The sequence below is a fragment of the Bacillus rossius genome, chromosome 10, assembly GCF_032445375.1.
Source record: "Bacillus rossius redtenbacheri isolate Brsri chromosome 10, Brsri_v3, whole genome shotgun sequence".
NCBI lineage: Eukaryota > Metazoa > Arthropoda > Insecta > Phasmatodea > Bacillidae > Bacillus > Bacillus rossius.
The window spans coordinates 1284638-1308956 of NC_086337.1; the positions used below are offsets into that span (position 1 = coordinate 1284638).

Sequence of the window (24319 nt, forward strand, 5' to 3'; positions counted from 1 at the left end):
TTGTACTCTCGAAGTAACAGGGACCATCTCGAGACGACTGCCGAACATCTTGCCAGCTTTCAGACATGTAAGTGATTGATGGTCTGTTAGTAGCTTGATCATTTCTACAGACAACGAATACCTGAACTTCTGTAGAGGCAAGACAATAAATACCTACTTAAGGCCTCTTTTCCTGTGTAGTTTTTCTCAACGGTATTCACAATTCTGTTTGTCATAGTTACTGACTTTTCCAGAACAGCATCATCACATTAGGCTAGTTTGCAACCCAGTGTGTAGTCTGAAGCACAATGGCATAACTAGAATCCCATGCCTGGGTGATGGATTACATGTTCTTATGGGAACTGCTTCTTCTTCCTTTCCCCACTTCCACAGCCACTAGCATCATCTCAGCGTTCAAATTACGCTTTTAATTTTTTTTTTTTTTTTTTTTTTGACTCATCAAGCTTAGTGTCTTCTCCAGCCAGTGTACATCTTTTCCTGCTGTGATGCATCACTGCTGCCAATATATAGAGGAAAAAAGCACAGACATAAAGGCATCAGTCCTGTTCACAATGACCTAAAAAACGCTGGATGTACCGTGTTTTATCGCATAATCGTCGCACATTTTATACTAAAATCAAGTTTGTAAAGTAGGGGTGTGACGTTTATGCAAAAAAAATTTTTTTTTGTTAGGGTAAAGTTATTCAAAATAACAAAACCCATTCATGGAAAGTACGTTTATTTAAAAAATTGTACTAAAAGAGCATGCCAAACAATTTAAATTAAAGTCATTCAACTTTAAATAGAAAAACATAATCTGTGACGTGAACTAACGCTTAACTATCGTCATAGTACACACCACGAAAGAGTGCGGGCTATCAAATATACTTAACTCGGCACTCGACAGAGAGTGCGTGTTGCATGCAATATGCGAGATATTAATATCGATATTTGACTACGTGAGCGTGCTCTATACAGGAAGCAACATAACCAAACATGAATGATGCCAACAAGCGCTGGCTGCATTTTCACAGACGAACAGGTAAGAGTTATTACTAGGGGTGTGCGAATATTCGTAAACACGAATAGTTGCGAATAGTAACTGAAGAACTATTCGCATTCGTAAGTCGAATAGCAAAATTTTAAATTGCGAATACCGTATGCCCGAATATAAGGCGAACTGAAGTTTCAGGAGAACAAACAAATGTAAAAATAATTTTGGTAGAAATCAATGTGAAAATTCATTAGACATACATTTTGTGTTGATAAATCCTTTTTGCATTTATGTATACCGCATTTAACTTTCCGTTTCACAGCTACGTATTACTGTTTAGTAGTGTGTTAAATGTAACAAAGCAAACAAAGAATGCAGCTTGCCGGAACAAAACAAGTGGCTAGCTGCCATGGTGAAGCATACGGCCATGAATAACTTCGGTGACGTGACCGCGAATATTTGTCCATATTACTCTCTGACAGTCTCTGTCCTATGAATTTTAAAGAATAATCTAAGATAATTATGTTGTTTGAGAGGTTTTTACATAAATAAAGAGTGGATTACTGTGAAATTATTAAAATAGCTTTTGAAGCAACGTACCAAATTCCTGTAAATATGGCGTCTTCGTGCATGTTCGCCAATGTTCGTTTGACAACAAAGAAATATTGTGGAAAGACAGTTAGCAGCCATGAATATCCAAACATTACATCCGAAATGTTCTTAAACTTAACATTTTCTGTTTGTAAACGTAAACAATCGTTCTGAAAATAGCTGTGATACTTTAGTACAAATATTTCCGTTAAAAATCTGAAATTAAATTAACGTAAATGTTAACACGCGATTGTACACAAAGTGCAAATATGATATGTGTAATAAAATGTTGCCATTTTGAGAAGCTTCAACATTCACTTTTTTACTCAAGAACAAATATTTTAATTTTCAACGTTAAACAATTGTGAATTACTGCAATATTGGGTAGATTTATCGTTTTCCCCGTGTGAGGTAACGAAGTTTTTGTTAATATAAAAATCGTGAACATTTTGTTTAAAAATGTTTCTACTGTAGCTTTCAGCTTGGAACTAATGTTTGCGGTGCTGACGTCTTGGGTGCGAAAATAAGGCGACTTCCAATTTTCTCATTTCTCGTTTATGTAAAAATGGTTGCCTTATATTCGGACCAATATTTGCATCAAATATAAAATAGATAACAATTATTAAATATAATTATATATGAAATAAAAATTCATGTCTTCAATAACTCTTAAAAATACTAAGTGAACTATTTTTTTGTGGTTTCATTCACAGAAAATATCTCGTATAAACTAAATATATGAAAACCCGCCATTGTTCAGTGTAGTAACATAAAAAAATATATATATTACAACTATTCGACTTTGAAACTATTCGCATTCTATCCGAAAATATTACTATTCAATTCGAAAATATTCCTCCATCGAAATCCACTATTTGCAGACCCCTAGTTATTACGTTTAAAAAAGTCTTAAAAGAAAATTTACACATCAGACAACTTCGTATTTGAGTTAAATAAATAAGTAAATGGTAATGTCCGAATAAACATTAGATTTCTACTTTAAAATACATAGTTTTACAGGCAAAAGATACCCACACAAAGCGCTTGGAATTTAATAGCAGGACCAAAAACATCATGCAACGTTTAAGTAAGAGGTTTTTTAATCCAAATTTTGATGCCCTAAAGTATCAGTGCGACTATTATGCACGTGCAACGATTATGCAATAAAACAGGGTATGTCGTATGTATATTAATTAAATAGGACAATATCACAATATATTGTGCACAACTGTGATTAATTTACTGTTTAAAATCGGTGGCTGAGGTAAGCTGTATGTAATCAGCCACTGCTATACACATACATGTACATTTTCTACCCACGCCAAGTAAACTACGGCTGTGTGTGATAACCTCTGGCTAAACTAAAACTTTAAATTTTGAAGAAAACTAGTAAACAAAAACACATATTTTTGTGACATTTTGACTCTGGAAAGTATTTTAAAAAATTCAGTGAACTTAGTCGCAGTACCTCCACAAACCAGTGATCCGTTAAAAAAGCTTTTGAAATCTATGCTGAGAATCCATCAAGAGCAATCTGTTAATTAAATCTTAAGTCATTGTGATGTGTTTTAAAATCATTTTTGCCAATATCATTATTTTTCAAAATAGAATTTTGAACTAACTATCACACTTTTGTGGATTATACAATTGTGTCATACATAACGCCAAGTATTGATTCCCTACTTAACCAGAACGTATGTGTATGGGATATACAAAAGTATATAATTACATAAACAGAAAGTTGAATAAGTAATAATTGTAATTTTTTTTATGCTTATTATTGTAGCACAGTGTACTAGCATGTACTGTCAGTAGGGAGAGCGAGATGGTTCTGGAACAGTGGTTGCTGCGGGAGAACGAGGTAAGGAACAGTGTAGGTGAACAAAGCCCCCAGAAGTGAAGGTCAGAGACATATGTTAACGGGTTGTTGACAAACACGTGATGTGTGGGTACTCAAACGACTCGTGGAATGGAGTGAATGATGACGGTAACGTAATCTGCTGAGGACGGCCATCTTGGTTCCAAAGCTTGAAGGCAGGTGGCACCAGTGGTATTCATTTTGTACAAAAATCTTGCGGCGGGCAAGTCTTGAACACAGACACGCAGAGACCTCAGCCACTTGGCTGTTAGATCAGTTGAAGAATAGAGAAATAAATAAGGAATAATATACGCTTTCAAAGTAGGTCTCAAATCAATAGTTCTAGTGACGTATGGTAGGGAGCGCCACATGTTAAATATCGTCAGCTGACACTCGAGTTGTGCACGGCAAGGTTGGCAGGCGTGAAGCGACAGCTGCAGCGAACACAAGGCACGAGCAACTAGGCACACACTGTCAGCACTGCAGGGCGGAACAACTGCGGTCAGCTGACACTCGAGTTGTGCACGGCAAGGTTGGCAGGCGTGAAGCGACAGCTGCAGCGAACACAAGGCACGAGCAACTAGGCACACACTGTCAGCACTGCAGGGCGGAACAACTGCGGTCAGCTGACACTCGAGTTGTGCACGGCAAGGTTGGCAGGCGTGAAGCGACAGCTGCAGCGAACACAAGGCACGAGCAACTAGGCACACACTGTCAGCACTGCAGGGTGGAACAACTGCGGTCAGCTGACACTCGAGTTGTGCACGGCAAGGTTGGCAGGCGTGAAGCGACAGCTGCAGCGAACACAAGGCACGAGCAACTAGGCACACACTGTCAGCACTGCAGGGCGGAACAACTGCGATCGGCTGACACTCGAGTTGTGCACGGCAAGGTTGGCAGGCGTGAAGCGACAGCTGCAGCGAACACAAGGCACGAGCAACTAGGCACACACTGTCAGCACTGCAGGGCGGAACAACTGCGATCGGCTGACACTCGAGTTGTGCACGGCAAGGTTGGCAGGCGTGAAGCGACAGCTGCAGCGAACACAAGGCACGAGCAACTAGGCACACACTGTCAGCACTGCAGGGCGGAACAACTGCGGTCAGCTGACACTCGAGTTGTGCACGGCAAGGTTGGCAGGCGTGAAGCGACAGCTGCAGCGAACACAAGGCACGAGCAACTAGGCACACACTGTCAGCACTGCAGGGCGGAACAACTGCGGTCAGCTGACACTCGAGTTGTGCACGGCAAGGTTGGCAGGCGTGAAGCGACAGCTGCAGCGAACACAAGGCACGAGCAACTAGGCACACACTGTCAGCACTGCAGGGCGGAACAACTGCGATCGGCTGACACTCGAGTTGTGCACGGCAAGGTTGGCAGGCGTGAAGCGACAGCTGCAGCGAACACAAGGCACGAGCAACTAGGCACACACTGTCAGCACTGCAGGGCGGAACAACTGCGGTCAGCTGACACTCGAGTTGTGCACGGCAAGGTTGGCAGGCATGAAGAGACAGCTGCAGCAATGTGTGACAGTATGAATTGTACTGCTTTACCGTAATATTTCAACATCTAGGTGTGTTTCAGTTTAAAAAAAATAACTAGCAATTACAGATATAGATACAAGTTAGTAAAACATTTTTCTGGGAATAAATCTCGGACTGGCGTAACATGAAAAGCATCACGGAGCTTAACATAAATGACACTAGATATGCTCCATGTTGTTATTCTGTGTTGTAACAGTGGCATGCCATTGCACCAAAAGTAAACACGCACCCTGAGCCCCGAACCTCAACGAAGGTTTGACGTAAGTCGTGTGTTACATAGGTTGGAGCTCACCTGCACGAACATGCATTATAAACACAAGGGTACGTAGTCTGCACTCTCGATAAGTTCTTTTAACACGGTTTTAAATTAAAAAGCATGAGTTTCAAGTTACATTTTGACATTAAAATACTGTAATTAAGTATGAATGTAAGGAAAACTGCACTGCTGAACGGAAGCAGTGAACGTGACAGTACCACGGGGGCGGGGCGCGGGGCCAGCTGCTCCAAGAGGCGCTCGTAGTGGGCCAGCAGCGCGCGCAAGTGCGAGGCGATGGCACGCCCCCACTCCTCCTCCGGCCCGCCCCGGTCCCACTGCGACACGGGGGCAGTGGCGTTGGAGATGCCCGTCACCAGGCGGCAGCCGCTCTTGTCGAAGGACACGTACCTGCGACAGTCACAGCATCGCCGTGCGCTCTGCTCCTGTGCCGTGTGCCACACTTCCAGGGCTTCTCATGCCAACCACATCTCAATTTTAACTTTTTTTAAGGCTTTGTAATTTTAAGTGGGAATTTTCATATTTTGTGTTTTACTTTTTGGTTTCTTCATGTCTTTCCGACTGAAAATTTAAGCTAATTTTTTTAATGAGCAAACCAATTTCACACAGATTGGCTTTGGTAGTTTTTTCTTGTTTCCTCAGTGCAGAGCCAAGCACTAACCCGGTGTCGTGCCCCTTCAAACACGTTCTGTGGCCAGGCTAATATTTATTAATCAATAATAATAAAGATGAAAAAGGTAAAATAGTTATGATCCAGGATAGGTAGTTTCAGCATTGAAAACGAGAAATACCTGTAGTTTAAATTAGAAAGACCCAACCTAACATGACTTTTTTCAGTTATAATGTTGTGGCTCACACCTCCAACCTATGATAAAACAGCAAACTCCACTATATTCAGATAACAAATAAGAGGTATGTTTGTGGTATTATATAACTGTAAACTCTGAGTTGTGACATCTTTCTATAGGGTTGGTTTTGTCGAGTTTACATAGCCTCCAGGACTATAAAAAATTATATAGTTTTGTACATTAGAATTCAGATATTCCGGAATCCAAAGGTCCGAAAAGCCTGATGGGTCGGCACCGTCTAGGAATGTACGGACTTAAGCCAACTAAGTGACCTTAATACTATAAACAAACAATTTTTTTAGCTGAGATCATAAAACTCTTTCACAGCACACACAGAAGTGGCAGTGTGAAGCTCTGTGCAGCCCAGAAGTAATTAGGCGTATGCATTGAACTGTTATGTTCCTGCTGAACAATATTAACAATACCCTCTTACAGACATATTTGCTCTACAACTTAGCATCTATCGATGAAGGACTATATCATCCAGTAGTCCGGCACAGTTTTCCGCAACGTCCTGGTTATCTGAGATTTACTGCACCTAATAAGAAATTGTACGCCAGTATAGATTCATATATGTTTTAAAGCTAGTTACTTCCAGTAACAATAAAGGCTTTTAGATCAACGCAAGTACTTTTATTTTTTAATTTACGTGTCACTTGGACACATTTTTTCGCCGCCAGCAGGACATAGTTTTGTTTACAAACGTGACTCCCTCCTTATGAGGTAATTAAGCTGAGAAACTGGCTATTTGAAGTATTCCTTTTATGTCCGGGCATTGTTTGGCCATAGTTTTCATGCTGTCACACCTGCTTTGTTTCTTGATGCAGTTAAGTAGTTTGTCTGTTTTTGTTTACGCTTTAATGCTAAGTTTTTCTCTCTTTGCATGAATTCTGCATTTTTGTTTTCCACCATGTCTCAGCTGGTCAGCTACATCACAATGTGGACGTGCACCACCATCTTGTCTTCCTCCTGTTGCTTAGCAACGTAACCAGAGTTTATAAACACATACGGTCCGTTAACCACGAGTTTTATTTTGATGTGGCCCACGATAAGTGATAACGCCACGTCCAGGCTTACCCTTCAGGAACTAAGTATCTGCAGAAAGCAGCGGGACTAGGTTGTCTCGAACCCAGGACAGTGTCTCGCACAAGGCTATGATGCCACACACTGTCATCGTCCCGGGCTGCGCCCTTCTGAGTCCGATGTGCCACCACCTCCTCCCTTACAAGCTGCAAGCCCCCTCCTTCCACCACCGCCCTCTACGACCGCCTGCCGAAGTGTGTGTGTGTGTCGGCCCGCGCCCGCCGGTGTGACGTCAGTGCTCCGCTCCCGAGAGCTGCCGAGCGAGGACGAACGGGCAGTGAGTGGCGAGCGCTGCGAGAGGAGGGAGCTTCACGCACCTGTCAGTGCTGCAGGGGGAAACGGGCCTCGCCACACACGGCCCTGAGAGCAGAGTAGCCGGGTCCACATGTGGTGGCGCCCTAAACCTCGACGAACACTTCAACCCCCATTGCAGTCCTGGACCAGTACACACGGCCGGCATACCTGACTTTCTCCTTCTCGTTGGCCGTGTGGCACTTGGCGAAGGGTGCGGGCTTGCTCCAGTCCCAGAAGTACAGCTCGTTGTACGTGGCGATGACCAGCACTTGGTCCACGGGATGGAAGGCCAGCGACGCGATGACGGTCTCCCCGCGCGCGGTCCACACCTCGCTGCCGCCCTGCGACAGCCACACTCGCACGGTCAGTGCTGCCACCGCTGGCACCGCGGCACTGCTAGACGAGGCACGGCGCGGGACTCACGTGCAGGTCCCACACCCGCACCTGCCCCCCCAGGCAGCCCGTCGCCAGGATCTGGGTGGACGACGGGTGGAACGCTATGCACCACGGGGTCCGAGGGTGGCCCGCCAGGATGTTCAGGTTCTTGCCGGTCTTCACGTCCGTTATGTACACGCTATGGTTCCCGTGCGTCGACGCTATCTTCCTCCTGAAACACACGCATCAAAATTGTTTGATCTTTAAAGGCATCAGGGGGCCACTAAGTTCACAAAACAAGGATCTACCATGGTGGATAACAAAACAACAATACCAAATCATTAAGCATTTTTTTTAAATCGAAAAAGCTGAGCTGAAATCTTTAATGAAATATCTAATTTATTCCAAAAAATTTGCAAAATAGATACAACAATCAAATGCGACTACAATAGTATATATAAAAACTATACAAACTTAAACTAACAGAAATAACAAACATTATGATATTTAAATCATAAGTAATGAAAAAGAGATATTTCACCTTTCCATTGTTGGTCAGCTATAACGACAGAAGGTGTCGCCAAACAGCATGGCTTGCTCACCCACACCCACTCAGTTCTATAGCACTTCTGGACTGTCTCACCCTCACCACTGCTAAATTAACAACTTATGTTAGTATGTGGAAGAATGTTTAATTTGTATAATTATAATGTAGGGCTAAATTAACTACTTGAGTAAATTACAGAGTAACTATGGAGAAAATTAACTACTTGAATACACACTTGGGCTTAGCTTTTTTGATTATTATTTACTTAACGATTTTGTATTGTTGTATTCTTACCTACCCATTGGCAGATTAAGGGGAGGGGCACAGAAGACCAAAAAATGTACCTAAAATAACACAATCCCAAAAACTTTGTACCCGAGAGCAGAACAAAAATTTTTGCACAGGAGCATGTTCTCCATTGAAGGTGAAACTTGACGCACGGCAGCCAGGGTCCTCTGTGGCCATGATCGCTCAGGTGATCAGGCACACTAACCAAGAGGCCACCAGCCTTCTCCTGCACAGTGCACAAGTGTGACTTCAAGCTACACTAACTATATCACAACTCCATGACTCAGGAAGCAATTCTGCATGTTGTTGAAAAAATAATTTCGAATCTATAATAGTACCAAGGTCTTTAAGATTGGTAGTTATTGGGATTAAAACATTTTCTAATTTATTATCATATTTAATGGGAAGATTTTTCTGGTAAAGGATATTAATTTAGTTTTATCACAGTTAAGAAGAACTAGATTATTTTGCACCAGAGATTAACTTCATTAATATCAGATTGAAATAATAAGCAATCATTTAGTGTGTTAATTTTCCTATATATTTTGAAGTCATCAGCAAATGACACACCAGTTGAGTGATCTCATCAATGAACTAGTTAAAGAGTAGGTGCGACAATGAACCACCTTGAGTAACAACTGGAATTAACTTCAAAATGTGTTGAGTTACTGTTTTAATAGGGACATAAACACTTCTCTTATTAAGGTAACTGGAAAAGCAATTAAAAAATTTACCAGAAAAACAAAAAATTGTATAATTTACCTAATAATATTAGGTGACTGACAGTGTCAAAGGCTTTGGCTAAATCAAAGTAGCAGCATCAACCTGACCTCTGTTCGAGACTTCGTTACAAGTGGTGGTTGTGGACATTCCAGATCTACAACCGTGTTGACTACTAGATAATATAATTTTTTAGTCAAAAATTTATAATTATAAATATATATATATCTATATATATTTTTTTTTTTTTTTTAAATGTTAGAAGAACCATTTAGAAGAGATTTGGTAGATAGATAGATACTTTTGTGTTAGATCTACTTTTATGAATGGGGATGACCTTGGCAATTTTCCATTTATTTGGAAAATTTTGAGTTCTTAGACTAATATTAAATAAGCGAGTTAAAAGACGTACAAGCAGATGAGAACAGCCTTTCAATTTGAAATTGGGCATCCCATCACGACCAGTAGACATGGAAGGTTTTAATGTCTTGATGCCCCAAAGCACCAGTGGGAACTGAAGTAGTGTCATACAGTAAATTAGGTGGAACATGGTAAGTGTTGGTTGAGGACACACTAACGCTAGTAAAATACTTAGCAAATACATTTGATCACTAGATATACATACTACCATTCACTTCTAAAGAAAGCTGTTCTTGATAACCTCCTTTCATTCTCTTTACTGTAGAGTCAGCTAGTGTAATTATGTAAATTATTAAATGTACTTAATAATTCCAGTTTCTCTAGCCTTCCTCTATCAGTTTTAAGAATTGTTTCTAGAAGTTTGTGTCTGAAAGTCAAAATTACAGTGTGTCAAAAGTATGTTAAATACTAATTTCGTGACTAGACCTGGTAATGACGTGTAAACAAATTCAAATGTAATATTTATATTTGCGTGTAAGGATTTGTGCAGACGGTGACAATATACTTCGACAAGCACAATATTACACTTTATATGAATAACTTAACTAAAATAAGTTATGTTAAAATACAGATGGAATTTGTTATTATTCTCGACTTCAAAGCTTCTACCAATTCTTTCATTAGAGTAAGTTATCTTTAGGTTAAAATGTTAATCATTTGTGCGTTATTTATTTTAAACTAGCTTCAGTCCGCAGAGCGTGGACTACTGGGTACGTAACTTGCAGTACCCGTCACAAAATGGCAACATGTTCTTTCAATATCAAGTTCCATCTATACTATCTAATATAATTAGGTTCGGGATCGCGATTCCGTAATTTAAATGATAAATCTAAAGATGAACAAGTACACGATCTTTCTATACAAAGAATACGTTGGTTAACATAAAAAAAATTCTAGTTCGGTGAAAAATGTTCGTCTTGTTTAAATCGTCATTCGTTAGGGTACTTCTATAATCAGCGAGTCTTCGGGTGATGGGGTAAGGGACCAAACCTTGCTGCAGGATACCCACGAGACGTGTAAGCTCTCGGAGGATCCTTGGTTCGCCTGTCAGGACTGCGAACTTGGTGCTGCTCCTCCGGTCTCTAGCGGGCGGCAGGAATACGCGCCGTCGCGACTCCATCCTTCGGGCTGCGGGCGGGAACTGGGCTGGACTGCACGACGGTCATCCTTCCCGGGCTCGAACTGCGACTTTTCATTCTTCGACTGAATTCTTCTTTCTTCAGGATGATCAACAGCATCTATTCTTCGCAGTTTCAAAGCAATTTATATTCATTAGACGCTCTCTTGAAATCTGGATATTCGTCGCCCTCTCTCCTTAAATAATCGTTTGAATTCTTGACGTTCGAGTTTTATCTTCGTTGATTCAAATTAGTAATTCCTTCGAAATCTGATTCAATATTAGCATTAATAAACATTTTCAATTCTTCTAGGAATAGTCAAATTATCAATTAAGGTCGAAATCGTTGCGTTTTTAGATGTTGCCTTCATCGAGTCTCAATTTGTTCTAAAGAATCTTTTTCCCCGTTACTAATAAACGACTTTCTTAAGGTTGTTGATAAAACAAAACTATTAAAATTACTGCCAATTACTGTCGTTGTTCAACTTTAAATTAGTATTAGTTTCAAAAAATACTGCTATACTAGCTTTGACAATTATTTAAAATAAAATTAACATAGAGTAATCCATATACAAAACGATAACCAACGAACTTTAAATCTTAATTACTCATAGATGACAAATGTAAACATGCGGAATAAAGTGTAATTAAACAAAATAAATACTAAGGAAATTAAATATTTACTTTCTATAAAGGGTAAATATTGCCTTTATATTACATAGCGCCAGAACTTCTTAGGATTGTTCTTGATGTTGTTGTTCAGTATCGTCCAATTAATGTTGTCTCGTTTGATAAGAAATTTGACCTGTTTCCAGAAATATGAACATTTATAGTAGAATCTGTATTATTGTTTCTTCTAAATAGTTCATGAAAATGTTTTTTTTTAATTTTAAAGCTTGAATTAGATCTTTATAAAACCAACAAGGGATAATTAGAACTTTTTTATGATATCTGGTATAAAAGCATTAATATTAATAAAAAAACAAGTATTTAATTCATCTATAAGGTAAATGTCATCATGTGAGAAAAAATGTGGACCAATCATGATTTATTAGGCCACAATAATCACAATTTTTATAGGACTTTAAAACAACGGAAGAATTAATCAAATAAGGGAGACTATGAAATGTCAACATGACATCCAAGGCAGGATAGTAATTGTCTTCTTTAACAAGTGCAGCATCGGACTTGGTTATAATACATTGAGAGATATTGGTAAAACAGAGATCTAAAAGATTACTAGAAGATAGGGTTTTGTTGAACTGCAATAAACCAAGACTGGAAATACAATTGATTAAATGCTGTGCTTTGTTTCTGATGTGCGTTGGTAAACTGATGGCTTCATTGACCAAACAGTCGACACCAGGAACATTAAAATTGCTGAGAATTACTATGTCATCTTGATGAGAAGCGAGTTTTTCTTTTAAAACCTCAAAATAGTTACAGGAAGATATTAGAAGATGTTTTTGGAAGCAAATAAATATTGCCGAAAATAATAATTTATTCAGGGATAGATTAATTTTTAACAAAAATGCTTAAATGCCAGGGTAATCAAGAGTGTGTATAGGCTAAACAGAAAAAATAAATAAATCTATTGACTGCAGTTAAGACACACGCATTTCTAAAGATAAAATATTGATCAGTAAAGTAGTGCAAATTGCACCAGGTTTCGGTAACGCAAATAATGCCATGATGTGAATTAACAAGATGTTCAAAGAATTCAATAGGTATAGTTGTGAGGCCGCTGACACGCTGCTACAGTAGCAATCACACAAGTACGTCACGTGCACCTACAGGCACCTGAGAAGAGGTCAGTCTGCAACCGGCAGAAAATATTTTATTAACGGTTTAACTGTGAATGATATGTTCACCTTGAAGATAGGAAAACATTTCTCAGGAAATAAATATAATGAGTACAGTGCAGGCTGAAGATGTTTTGTTTACTGCAGTGAAGCGCCATTAAAAGTTCGGCAACAATCTAATTTTTTCCCTGCAGTCACGTATATGCCGATTTCTTCCTATAACATGATTTCATATTTCCTCGTCAATTTTTATCATTTTTGGGGTTTTCAGCCACCGTAGATAATTACAACAGCAAACCTTTGGTAATCATTGCAACGTCTTTTTTTCATAAATATACGCACTTTCAAACCACATGCAAGATGCCTGTTGTCATTTAAACAACAGCAGGTTAACCAACATTGGAGCTTGAAGGAACATGTGCTGTGGAGCATTGCCTTGCAGTTTTGTCAGGTTTTGAATAAGCCATGCACCATGCTTTTGAACACACATTTAAAAAAAATTCTGCGGGATTATTGGATGGATATGGTAATATGCACACCAATTTTGAAAACGAAACAGCTAACTCACGTTTTTATAGTGAATTGCCATTGAAGAATGGTCAAACCAGCTTATCTCAAAAAATTTCCTGATCCATTAAAAAATCCCTGACTTTTCCAGGTTTTCTCTGACTAGTTTCTAATTCGCTGACTTTTCTCGGTTTTCCTGGTTTTGCGGGTGGTGGCCACACTGTGTGTGTTCAGTCAGGCTCGAGGAGAGAGCAGTGCTGACATGTGAGAGAGACGTGTGTGAACTCACCCGTCAGGACTGAAGACCATGAGGTAGGTGGAGCGAGCGATGCCAGGGAGCTCACACCGCTGCAACAACAACCAGACACGACACTTCAACAACACCTAGAGAGGATTGCAACCCACTGGTGCATCAACAGACACCACAGCTGATTTTCAAATACCTTTCAAAATAATGTTGACTTTTAAAACTCCTGCATTATCCTCAATGTTGTGGAGTAATTTATTACAATGTTACAAGTAATTCTATTACTTTCTTTAAACCATTCAAGCAATGAAATTTTTTGATTTAATGCAGGTTTTTGGACATATGCCATTTCAGTAATCCACTGTTTGTCATGGAAAATTAAAAAAAAAAAATGAAAATAAAAAATTCACAGAAAACAAGACTGAATCAGCTGATGTCGGACAAACGGAACCAACGATGAAACTAAACAAGTATCAAACAAAGACAGCACGGACAAAATAAAGTCAACCTCTAAATATCAGACAGCACAAGAATTCCGTTGAAGGAACTCAGTCATGAACAATAATACAACACAGACGAACACAGTGGGCTAGCAACGAGGAGACAGGTTACCTGCCGGCAGACAACACACCTGCACAACGCAGCAACGAAGATAAACAAGTACCATGAACAACACGACGATGATAGCACTGACGAACACAGAAGGTTTCCAGTGACAAGTTTGATGATCCTGTCAGACACAAACAGACTGATATTGCACACTGGAACACTATGGGTTTAAGTATGTTAGAGCTACTCTCCTTGCACAGCCAATGGACGGCGAGGACTATCCTGATTGGCCGCGCACAAATGGGGCGATATTACTGGCTGATGTTGGTTTGCAACTGAGTTCTGTAGTAAATTCATTTATTTTTTTAATTAAAGGTATACCTTATTTTTAAATTCAATTCTTTGTTGTCTGATAGAATTGCTAATGCTGACAATAAATGCTGATTCCTTAAGTTTCATTTTAATTGGTTGTTCCTGTATGAGTGGTGCAGCATTGTCTCAGAGTATTCTATGGCTATTGTCCCAGGCATGTTCGGCAAGTCTAGATTTGAGTTTCACCCTTCTCTATGTTATTCTTGTGCTCCTTAATGCGTGTTGAAAGGAACCTGCCAGTTTCTCTTATGTACATATGGGATCTGATATCCACAGTTCTTACATTGAAACTTATCTATGGCTGGTTCAACTATGGTGATCATGCTTTTGATAATGGATTTTGACTTGAGAACTGTCTTAGTCTGTGTTGGGGGTTGCTATGAGCTATGGGGAGTGCGCACAATTCACATCTGCACACACAGTCAATTGCAACAGTCAAATAATTACAAATTAATTTTTTTAATTAAGATTGTATACTGAATTAACTTTATTAACTACAAAGTGTTAAGCTATGATGGTTTTTATATGATATTGACTAGTTTTTTTTAAACAGAAATTGATTTGATCATTTGTTTCCATTCTTTTTGAGAATGAAATAGGTATTTTTTTTTATATTGCTGTACTATTTTTTCATAAAAAGTAATTTTTATATGATGAGTTAGCATGATAAATATTTCCTTGAGATATGTTGTGATATTAAAGCTTTCTGTAAAATGATTTTTTTTCCATTTAAATAAATTTCTTTGCAATTATTAAACAAGTTTTTTACTTAATTGAATTTGAAAATAAGAATGAATTTTGACACAATGAGGGAAACACAAATATTATAATATATGATGTGCCGTTAATTTGAAGTATTTGACACAAATTTATGTTCCACCTAAATTCTCCAACATAAAATTTGTTAAGACCTTTGTGCATACTGATCAAATCTTTTTTACGAGACTTTCCCAATGCTTCAACCTACACCCAGATGTAATTTCGCCTGTGCTAGTAACTCGCCTCACTTTTCTCCCCGCCTCTTAAAACACCCTGGATTTTGTTATGTGCGTATTACCACGAGCTTTCTATTTTCTGTGCCAGTGCTATGCCTATAAGCACCGTGATACGCTCTTTCGAGAGTTTTCCTCCCACGCACTTTTCTCCTTTAAATTTCAAAGTTTCATCGGGGTCAACTTAAAGGAAATTCTGGCTTCATCAGCATTAAAAATGTCACTTGGAGCGTAATTTTCTTTCAATTTTGGCTACACACTATTAATCCAGCTGTGAGTAACATTCGTATCAACACTTCGTGCCATAGTTGATATGGTGACATTGCTTGAATTTCCCGAGCCATCCTTCTGATGCTCTGAAAGCAGTTAAGACAAGTTCTTCACAAAACTTCTCTGCCTTAGCTTTCACGATTGGCACCGAGACAGGCATATTATTCTGGCGCTGTCTGTGAAACCATATAGCATAGCTTGATAAAAATTTTCGTATTTAGGTTTTTTTTATTTCTTAGAAGATTTTCCATCCTCCTCTGCATGTAGAACTTTTTCTTTGTTCTTCCATATTGTAGACACGGTAGAGTGACTGAATCCAAAGCGTCTTCCGACATCACTTATCTTTTCTCCCGCCTCTATTGGGCGTATTAATAAAACTTTTTCATCAATACACAAAGATTTTCTCTTACTCGCCATGTTCACAGTTTGAAAGTTTGTGACCTACTAAGAATATGATAATGTATAGACAATGCATAACAACCTAACGACAGTCTAGCAGCTAAGGTGAACACTTTCAAGGTAATTACACCAAAAAGAACAAATTTCTTAGAATCTTTGGTACATGATAAACAATAAAGCAACAAAATAACAAACAAAAGAACGTACACAGCTGCAGCTTTTATTAATTTTGGCAACTAAGAAAGTACTGTTTATTGCTTAATAATGATGTATTGTTGTCATTATTTAGAGTGTATCATTGTGACATCAAGTTAAACCAACCAAAGTGAAGTAATTTTGACGTTTCAGGGAGTTTGTCGTTAATGCTAGTGGTGTTAAATGGAGTTTACACTGTACATTGTAAACAAGACTGCACACGAATGAACACATGTTAGAAATGTTTGTCAAGTAATGAAAAAAAATTAATATTGATGAAAATATGATGGTACATTTGAAAGTATTTGTAATCATGTTTCAAGAGTAATGTTTTTTATTATATTTAGGTGGCAAGAAGTAATATTATAATTTTAATTTTGATATTTATTAGGAACAAGAATTCTGTGTATAGGACATACTATCTGAATCAAAAAAGAATGAAGAAGATAAAAGCACACTGATTTACATAAACACCTCAGCTTTTTTGTTCCATCAAATTTTAAAGAGATTATTGATGTGATAAATGATCCAGTACGCAACAAAATATAAAATGTTAACAATGGTAAAACTTTAAATAATTCTGCACTTCCAGAAGAAGAAAAAAACATTACAAATAAAAACAACAAAAAGATGATCTTGGTATCATAAAAAAAAATGAAAAGAATAAGAAAGAAAAAAGTGACTAAAAAAAAAAGCACAAAAGCAAATGAAAAAGTTAAAAGAAAACCTTTCCCTATGTGCTCCTTGTGATGACAAATGTCGCGACAAATGCAGCACAAGGTTTTCGGAAGAGTGGCAAAACCAATGTAACACAGACTTTTGGAGCAAACACTCCACAGAAAGATGCGACTATATAGTGGTGTGTGTCACTAAGCTTCCAGTGAAGAGACATCGAGGTGAATCTGAAAATAGAAACAATTTGTTCAATACTTTTTCAATGACAAAGAGGCAAAAGAGTCACAGTATGTAATTAGTTTTTTTCTTACTACTCTTGAGTTTTCTAAAGACCACAATCAGGAAAATTTATCACCAGACTTTGAGACTTGCATTTATTGGAAGTGTCACATTGAAAAAGCTGAAAACCTCACCTCTACTGACACCTCATACTTTTGTGCTGATCTACAGAAAGTAAGTTGCCACGGATGGCTTCCTTTAAAGAAGTCGTGTTTACTCCAAGAAGGTAGTACTTGATGAAAGTTTTGTACCTATTGGTACCAAACGAAAGGCTAAACCTTTTGCAGTCTTGTGGCATGAGGCAATAAGTGTAAGAAAAAAAAAGACGACATTAAATGCATTTTATTAATTTTTTATAATTTCAGAGATGTAAAGCATATCTGTATTTGGCTGGACAATTGCTCAGCACAAAACAAAAACTTGCTTTTCTTTATCTTTTTGGTGTATCTTGTAAATTATTGCCCACAGATCGTGTGAAGACACCACAGACATTCTTTACTATGAGCCAGGTCATATGTTTATGGCTGATTACTTTCACCATCCAGTTGGATTGGCTATGAAGCAAAGTGGAAAGTTTTATGATTTCCAGGATTTTGTTAAGTGTGTCCAACAAGAAAACTCAGGAATAGTAGCAACAAAATAACTTAGTGTTGGGAACCTTTTCGTATGGAAAGACTGAACTTCAAAACAAAAACTTAAGCATCGAGATGACAACATAACTTATCTCACAGATTTTGTTAAAGTAACTGCTAAACGAGGAAATATAAGTCTTTCATATTCAACCAAATATGAAGAATCTAGTTCCAAACAGTTGAACTTCTTTCAAGCTAAATGCATCAAGAATTTCCCCAAGCTTGCAAAAATCATCAGAGTACAGGAATTCAATAAAGGAAAGAAAAAAATTTGTTCACAAACTGTGCCCCCGTATGACATCTAACTGCCGTGGGTTTTGGTTGAGTCTACGAAAGTCAGACGAGCCACACTTAATAAATGCTGACTAATGAAAGACTGATAAAGAAAAAGCTTCATATATTATATATAAACTAGTTTTATGTTAATTAAAAAACTGGAACTTATTTTATGATTTTATTTTATGGTATTACACAGTTTTTAAAAGTTATTCAAAGCTATTATTAAGGGTTTTCAAACATGATCATTATGATAATAAAAATCCCAACTCCCATACAGGGATTTATGGCTTTTCGAGACCATGTATTACAGCAGCAAACTTTAAATTAAAAAACCCTAATTCCATTTTTTCAAAGACAAATTCCAAAATATTAACATTAACAATAAGTTGTGTACATTAAAATAATAACTTTTACACATCAAAAGCCTCCTAAAGTATCACAACTTTGATGCATGTGAAAACAGTAGTTTTCCTTAATTCCTATAAAATTTTGTACTTCGGAGATAGGGCTTTCTATGTTATGGGGGTAGTATTAATTCAGCCCTATAACTTATAGTATATGTGTTCCACAAATTGGGTTATCACAAAATACTTTGTATTACTGATTCTTTTTCAGACTATTGTAAATTAAAAAATCCCTTTCGTCACAGCCTACAGGCATAGGTTGATTCTGAAGTACCTACATATTATCTACTTATTCTTGAAACTTCTATAAACTTCTGGAAAATTTTAAAAACTTAATGTACATACCATATAAAATGTTCTCTAATATCCAATACACCAAAATGATCAATAAAAATTTTTCTCATAATCCATGGAGATAAAATGTTTCCAATGTTTTAAACTCAATGCATTCAGCATTGCATAGCTTAGAACAATTTGTCATATTATGTCTACTAAGGTAGTTATGAATTTTTTTGACCTTAAATTTGTTTTGGACCAAGGCTTGGAATAATATTAACATGGTTTAAAATAAATTCTAACAAATTTGATAAGGGAGCATGAATTTTTATTACAAACAACCCTCCCCCCCCCCCTCCTTCCACAAATCACAACTCTATATACTGTAATAGCTCGTGTCATCAAAAATTGTTTCAGCCAAAGCTTTCGGATGATTAGGATTATTAAAATGAATTATAACATATAGCATACCTACTAAAAAAATTATCCTATTTTTCTGTCAACCCTTGTTATTTCCACCCCTTGCAGTAATGTTGATAACATAAATTTTACTTTCCTCAAAAGTTTAAAACCAAATTTAAAAAATTAAAATAGACAAGACATGGATAGACAAGATTGGATTCAATAGTGTATATGTTTTTTTTCTTTTGTTTCCAACCTCTTGCAGTAATGTTTCTCTCATCAAAAATTCTTTAAGACCAAAGTATTAGAAAATATTTAAAAGATATAAAATTAATTGCTATGGATTCTATAGTTTATCTACTAAGGGGGCTACTAATATTTTTGTTTTTTAACCAATGTTTTGACATCGTCCGGGCCTGCGGCTCCTGTTAAGTCCGATATGCCACCGCCCAAACACCACCCACCCTCCATTCAAACCTCCCGCCTACCCGTGCGTACCCGTGCGTGCGTGCGTGCGTGCGTGTTCGCCCGGCAAGAGGGCGCTGTCGAGCCAGTGCGCCGCACCCCTACAAACATAAGTATATATAATTGTGTTGTTTGTTTTATATTCCCCAAGTGCAACGTTACGGCAGCTCGGCCGGGAGGGTTTTATGTACTTTTAATTAAAATATAATAGCGTTTCCGGACATTCCTAGAAACTCAAAGCCAGACAATAATTAAATGTTCTCCTTAATAATTGTAATTTGTAGTATTCAGAAAATGTCACATAATTTTTAAATAATTCTTGTCATGTTACTTTAGTTTCCCGTGGCACGAATTCTTAAATATTTTTAACGGCAATTGTTTCGGCGGGAGGACGCCATGTTAGTCGAGCCGAGCCATGATCTCACCCCAGTCTTCCGCCATCAACGACTGACAGTAGACGCACCAGCAGTCCGGGGACCTCGCCGCTTGTTTTCACTGCCAAGTAATTCTGTTTGACTTTAATTCTTTCTAAATCGTTTTATTTTCGTCCTCGGAGCTCCTCTCGGTCGGGAGACTGCATGATTAATTGTATTACAACCAGTAACAGTCTTTCCTTCTATTCACTACGTAATTTGAGATGTGACCACGTGGTGGGTCTTAACAACTAAACCGATTCGTGCCGCGGGCATTTTAAACAGTTTCAACCATGTACGTGTGTAAGTTGCGTTAACCGAATAAATCAGGTGTGTAAATCTGACGTATTATTTTATTATTTAAATCTGTTCGACCACGTGGAGTGTGACGGCGTGTGGGACGCCTGAGAGCCCACTGCGTAAATAATAGCGTGCCCGACGCTGAGAGCGGGCAGGAATTCGTGCTAGGTGTTTTCAGGGGGGAATTAAAATCACGCCTCACATGGGCGACGTCACGACCCTGGGAAAGAGTCTCACATCGGTCCGTGCACGTGGCACGGTGGCGCCCATAAAACCCGAGCACGCATTTTAATTCAGCTATTAAATATCAGAGACTACGGCCCCCGTATCAGTTTAATCTACCCTTTGCATCAGAGTTTGGTTGTATCAAAAGATAATTTAAACAAAAGTTTTTGATAACATTTTTAAGGTTTAAAAACAATTCAAACAGATTCAATAGCATGACTACCAAGAGAGTTATGAATTTTTTTTTGTCCTTCAACCCCCATTATTATCCACCCCTTGCTATAATAGTTGGTCGTTTGAAAAAATTACTCTGAACAAAAGTTTTAGAAAATATTTAAAGATTTCATAATAAACACGAAAGCTATTAATAGTGTACATGGAATAGAAATTATTAATGTTTTTAAATTCTACCCCATTTATTTTATCACCTGGCTGCAATAATTCATTTTATCAAAAATTGTTTCCAACAAAAGTTTTAGATAAAAATTATACGATTTACAAACAATTTGAATGGATTCAATAGTATGCACACTAAGGGAGTTATGAATTTTTTGTCCTTCAACTCCACCCCTTACTATAATGGTTGGACTTATGATAAATTACTTTGCACGAAAGTTGTAGAAAATATTTTAAGGTTTTACAATAAATAAAAATGGTGTTAAAACTTTACGTGGAACAGAAATTATGATTTATTTTTATTCAAACCCTGTTTTTTCCTTTATTACACCAATAATTTGTTATATAAAAAATTGTTTCAGCTCTATTTGCTTGTAAAGTGTTATGCACAGGCCACCAAATGGCGCACTCGAAGAACGATTAAAGATGAAGCTAAGCAGCTTCATCCATGATGCATGATCTCACCGACCAATCAGAAAACAGCACTCACAAAGACACAGTATACAAATTTCTTAACCCTTGCAAACAGGTTTTTACATGCAAAAAATGAAACATGAAAACTCAAAGTCTTTTCTTATTGGCTGGTGCAACGATGTCATAATTTACCAACTCCCGTGAGAGCGGACATTTGCTGATCTTTCCCATCATAAGAAATACATACAGATCACACAAGAAAATCTTGGAAATTAAAAAAAAACTGTCTAAAAAATTGGTGTCGTCGAGTCATGCAACTGTCTCTCGTCCTACACAACTCACAATGTTCTAGAAACATGATAACAGCTTTCAAATAAATCCAAACATATAATATAGGCACAAAAATACTATTTAAAGTAAATAAAAAACTGAAAAACGCATTTACACAAATTATAACCTAGCAAACAAAGTTGTAACAATTAAAAATATAGTTAAATGGTTTTTATGAATAAAATAATCAAACATCCAAATTCACTATAGAAATATTAAGAACAATAAAATACAAGAATGAAGAACTAGGTCACTAAAACCTTGAATTATATAATCAGCTGATACACTACCTTACTTCAAAGCATCATCTCATATGAATACTCAAGACAATTTAACGTCTGGGATCTGGGTCGAGTTGATATAACATTGCTTTTTTCTTTGTTTCAGACTTTCAAAATGTGCCGTTAATTAGTAAATTCGACACGATATATTTTAAATTTTTATTATGATTTTAAATTTTTTTGGTGTGGAAATTTTATTTGCTCTACTATAGTGTAATTTTAATTTGTTAGTATGGTGTACTCCTCTGAGTTAAACTTTGTCTCAGTGCTCTGAAGCCCCTTTCCCATCGGCGTATCGGATATTTTGCTGGCCTAATCCCTGACATGCAGACAGCTTACCATTTCCCCCGCCTTCAGTCACGCCTCAAGCCTGTAATATCATTTCTCTTCGTGACCCTAACTGCATAGACAAGCCTGTAGCTTGCAGGCGACCAGTTCTCAGAGACGAGCTGAGATTGGCCTTTTTCATCACGTATTAGTGTTATGTTCGCTCCCCTGCAGCCACGACGGGACGCTTGTTCTCAGCGCCGTTGCACTTCCCCCCCCCCCCCTCCTCTTTCGGTTCTAAGAATTCGCCTAAGGCCAATGACAGGTCAGAAACCCCAGCAGACAGCGACCGTCTCCCAGGATGCATAACATAAAAAAATGTGTGTGCCAGGATGGACCACCCCGCGACACCTAGCGGCAAACTCGCTAACCACCCAGCCAACTTGCCCTGTAGGCCGCCAGAGTGTAGCACTAGACTGCGCCCTTTAACCCTTGGTTTAAGCAGACGGCTTGGGGGAGTCGATTCTTTTTTATTTCAGACAGCCCCCAACAGGTAGCGCTAAAGTCGACGCAATGCTACCAGCTTCGAGACTTCAATCAGAGTTTTTTTTATGGCCCTCACTCGGGGAACTTCGGGACCTTTCGGTCCGGACTCCCAGTCCTCCCCTCTACTTTTGATTCAAGTTTCACTTTTAATTACGAGACGCGTTTCTCCGCGATACACTTCGCGCCGCGACTGCAGACGGACCGTTTGATTATCGGCGAGTCGACGAGACTCTGCAAAACTTCCATCCGGCCGCAACCGACTATGTAGTCGCCTAAATGAGGGATGCTATCCCTATAATCTTTTTCAAGTAGTTTAGTCCGTCTGCAATGTAATAGTTATTTTTTTTAGCTTTTAATTTTTTTTGAAATGAAGAAATCATCCGCGTCCTGCCGCGCAATTCGCGAGCTCCAGACCCTGGCTGACTCCACGACTACAGCGTGCTGGGCAACTCCCCTGTTTTGGTGAGTGATAATTCGTGACCCCCCCTTTTTTTTTCCTTAAATTTTTTGGGCATTTTCTGCCCCATAGACTGCCTGTATACAAGTTCTAATCAGTTTTGATTTGGACTGTTGCAGACAGGGTCGATGACAGGGAGAGACTGATTGCTCTCATCTCGTGCCCCCCCCCCCCCCCTTCTGTTCCGTGGGTCACATTAGAATAAACGTTTCGACTACCCGACGTGATCGTTTGAAGACCCCGGGAGGTAATGTAAATTCAACATTTCCCCTTCACCTAGCTACGAACTATCTTAAGCGGATGACCAACCCACCAGCGACCAGTGTTTTCCTCAAGGACATGTAGAACGAATAGAACTAATTATCAATGTAATCATCGGATCCATCCAATTTTGGGTGTGAAACTTATAATGCAAATGTTTATATTTCAAACTAAGAATGTAAATTGTTTTAAATAATCGCGGGCTAGCCCATTTTCGTTTCTCTTTTTGTTAATCTTTGAAACTTGTTAAAACCTTTTGTGTGTAAAATAATGGAAACAAGATAATTCATCAGGGCAAATAAAACAGGGAAACTATAGATCAAGTTAATCGTGTAGTTTTTATTTATTGATTTTAACGATCCACCCACTTCCTCCTTGCTTGTTACAGGAAGTTCCTAAATTTTGTTTGTTCCCCACCTCATGTCGCCTCTGGTAATTCAATTTATTTAACTTATTTTCTTACCCAGCAGTTTCCAAGGCTCCTTTTAAAATAATTCAACTTTGAGGCACGAGGGGTGTTACAACTTGGTAGCAGAGCATGGTTTCCTTGGTCTATAGGCATACCTGAATAATATAAGCATATCTAAAATTAAAATAAAAGTAAAAAAAAATTTTTTTTTAAATTAATTTTTGATAATAGCAAGCTTGTAATAATATTGTAAACTGATCGCTGGTACACCCTGTAGTTATATTGCTTTTCAATTTTAAAATTTATTTGAGTTTTACGTCCCACTGTGATTGTGTTTGCGCGC

At 38.2% G+C, this 24319-nt stretch overlaps 1 protein-coding gene across 7 annotated transcripts in view; it reads right to left on the reverse strand.

Annotated features, from left to right (window-relative positions):
- The window catches only part of LOC134535704 (uncharacterized), a 264594-nt gene that overhangs the window by 218935 nt on the left and 21340 nt on the right, over positions 1-24319 (reverse strand). For all 7 annotated transcript variants that reach the window (XM_063374904.1, XM_063374902.1, XM_063374905.1 and 4 more), the window contains exons 3-6: positions 13531-13589; positions 7889-8072; positions 7634-7806; positions 5441-5630 (exon numbers count right to left, since the gene is read on the reverse strand). In XM_063374904.1, coding sequence (XP_063230974.1) covers positions 5441-5630; positions 7634-7806; positions 7889-8072; positions 13531-13589 — 606 coding nt within the window. The remainder of the gene's footprint in view (positions 1-5440; positions 5631-7633; positions 7807-7888; positions 8073-13530; positions 13590-24319) is intronic.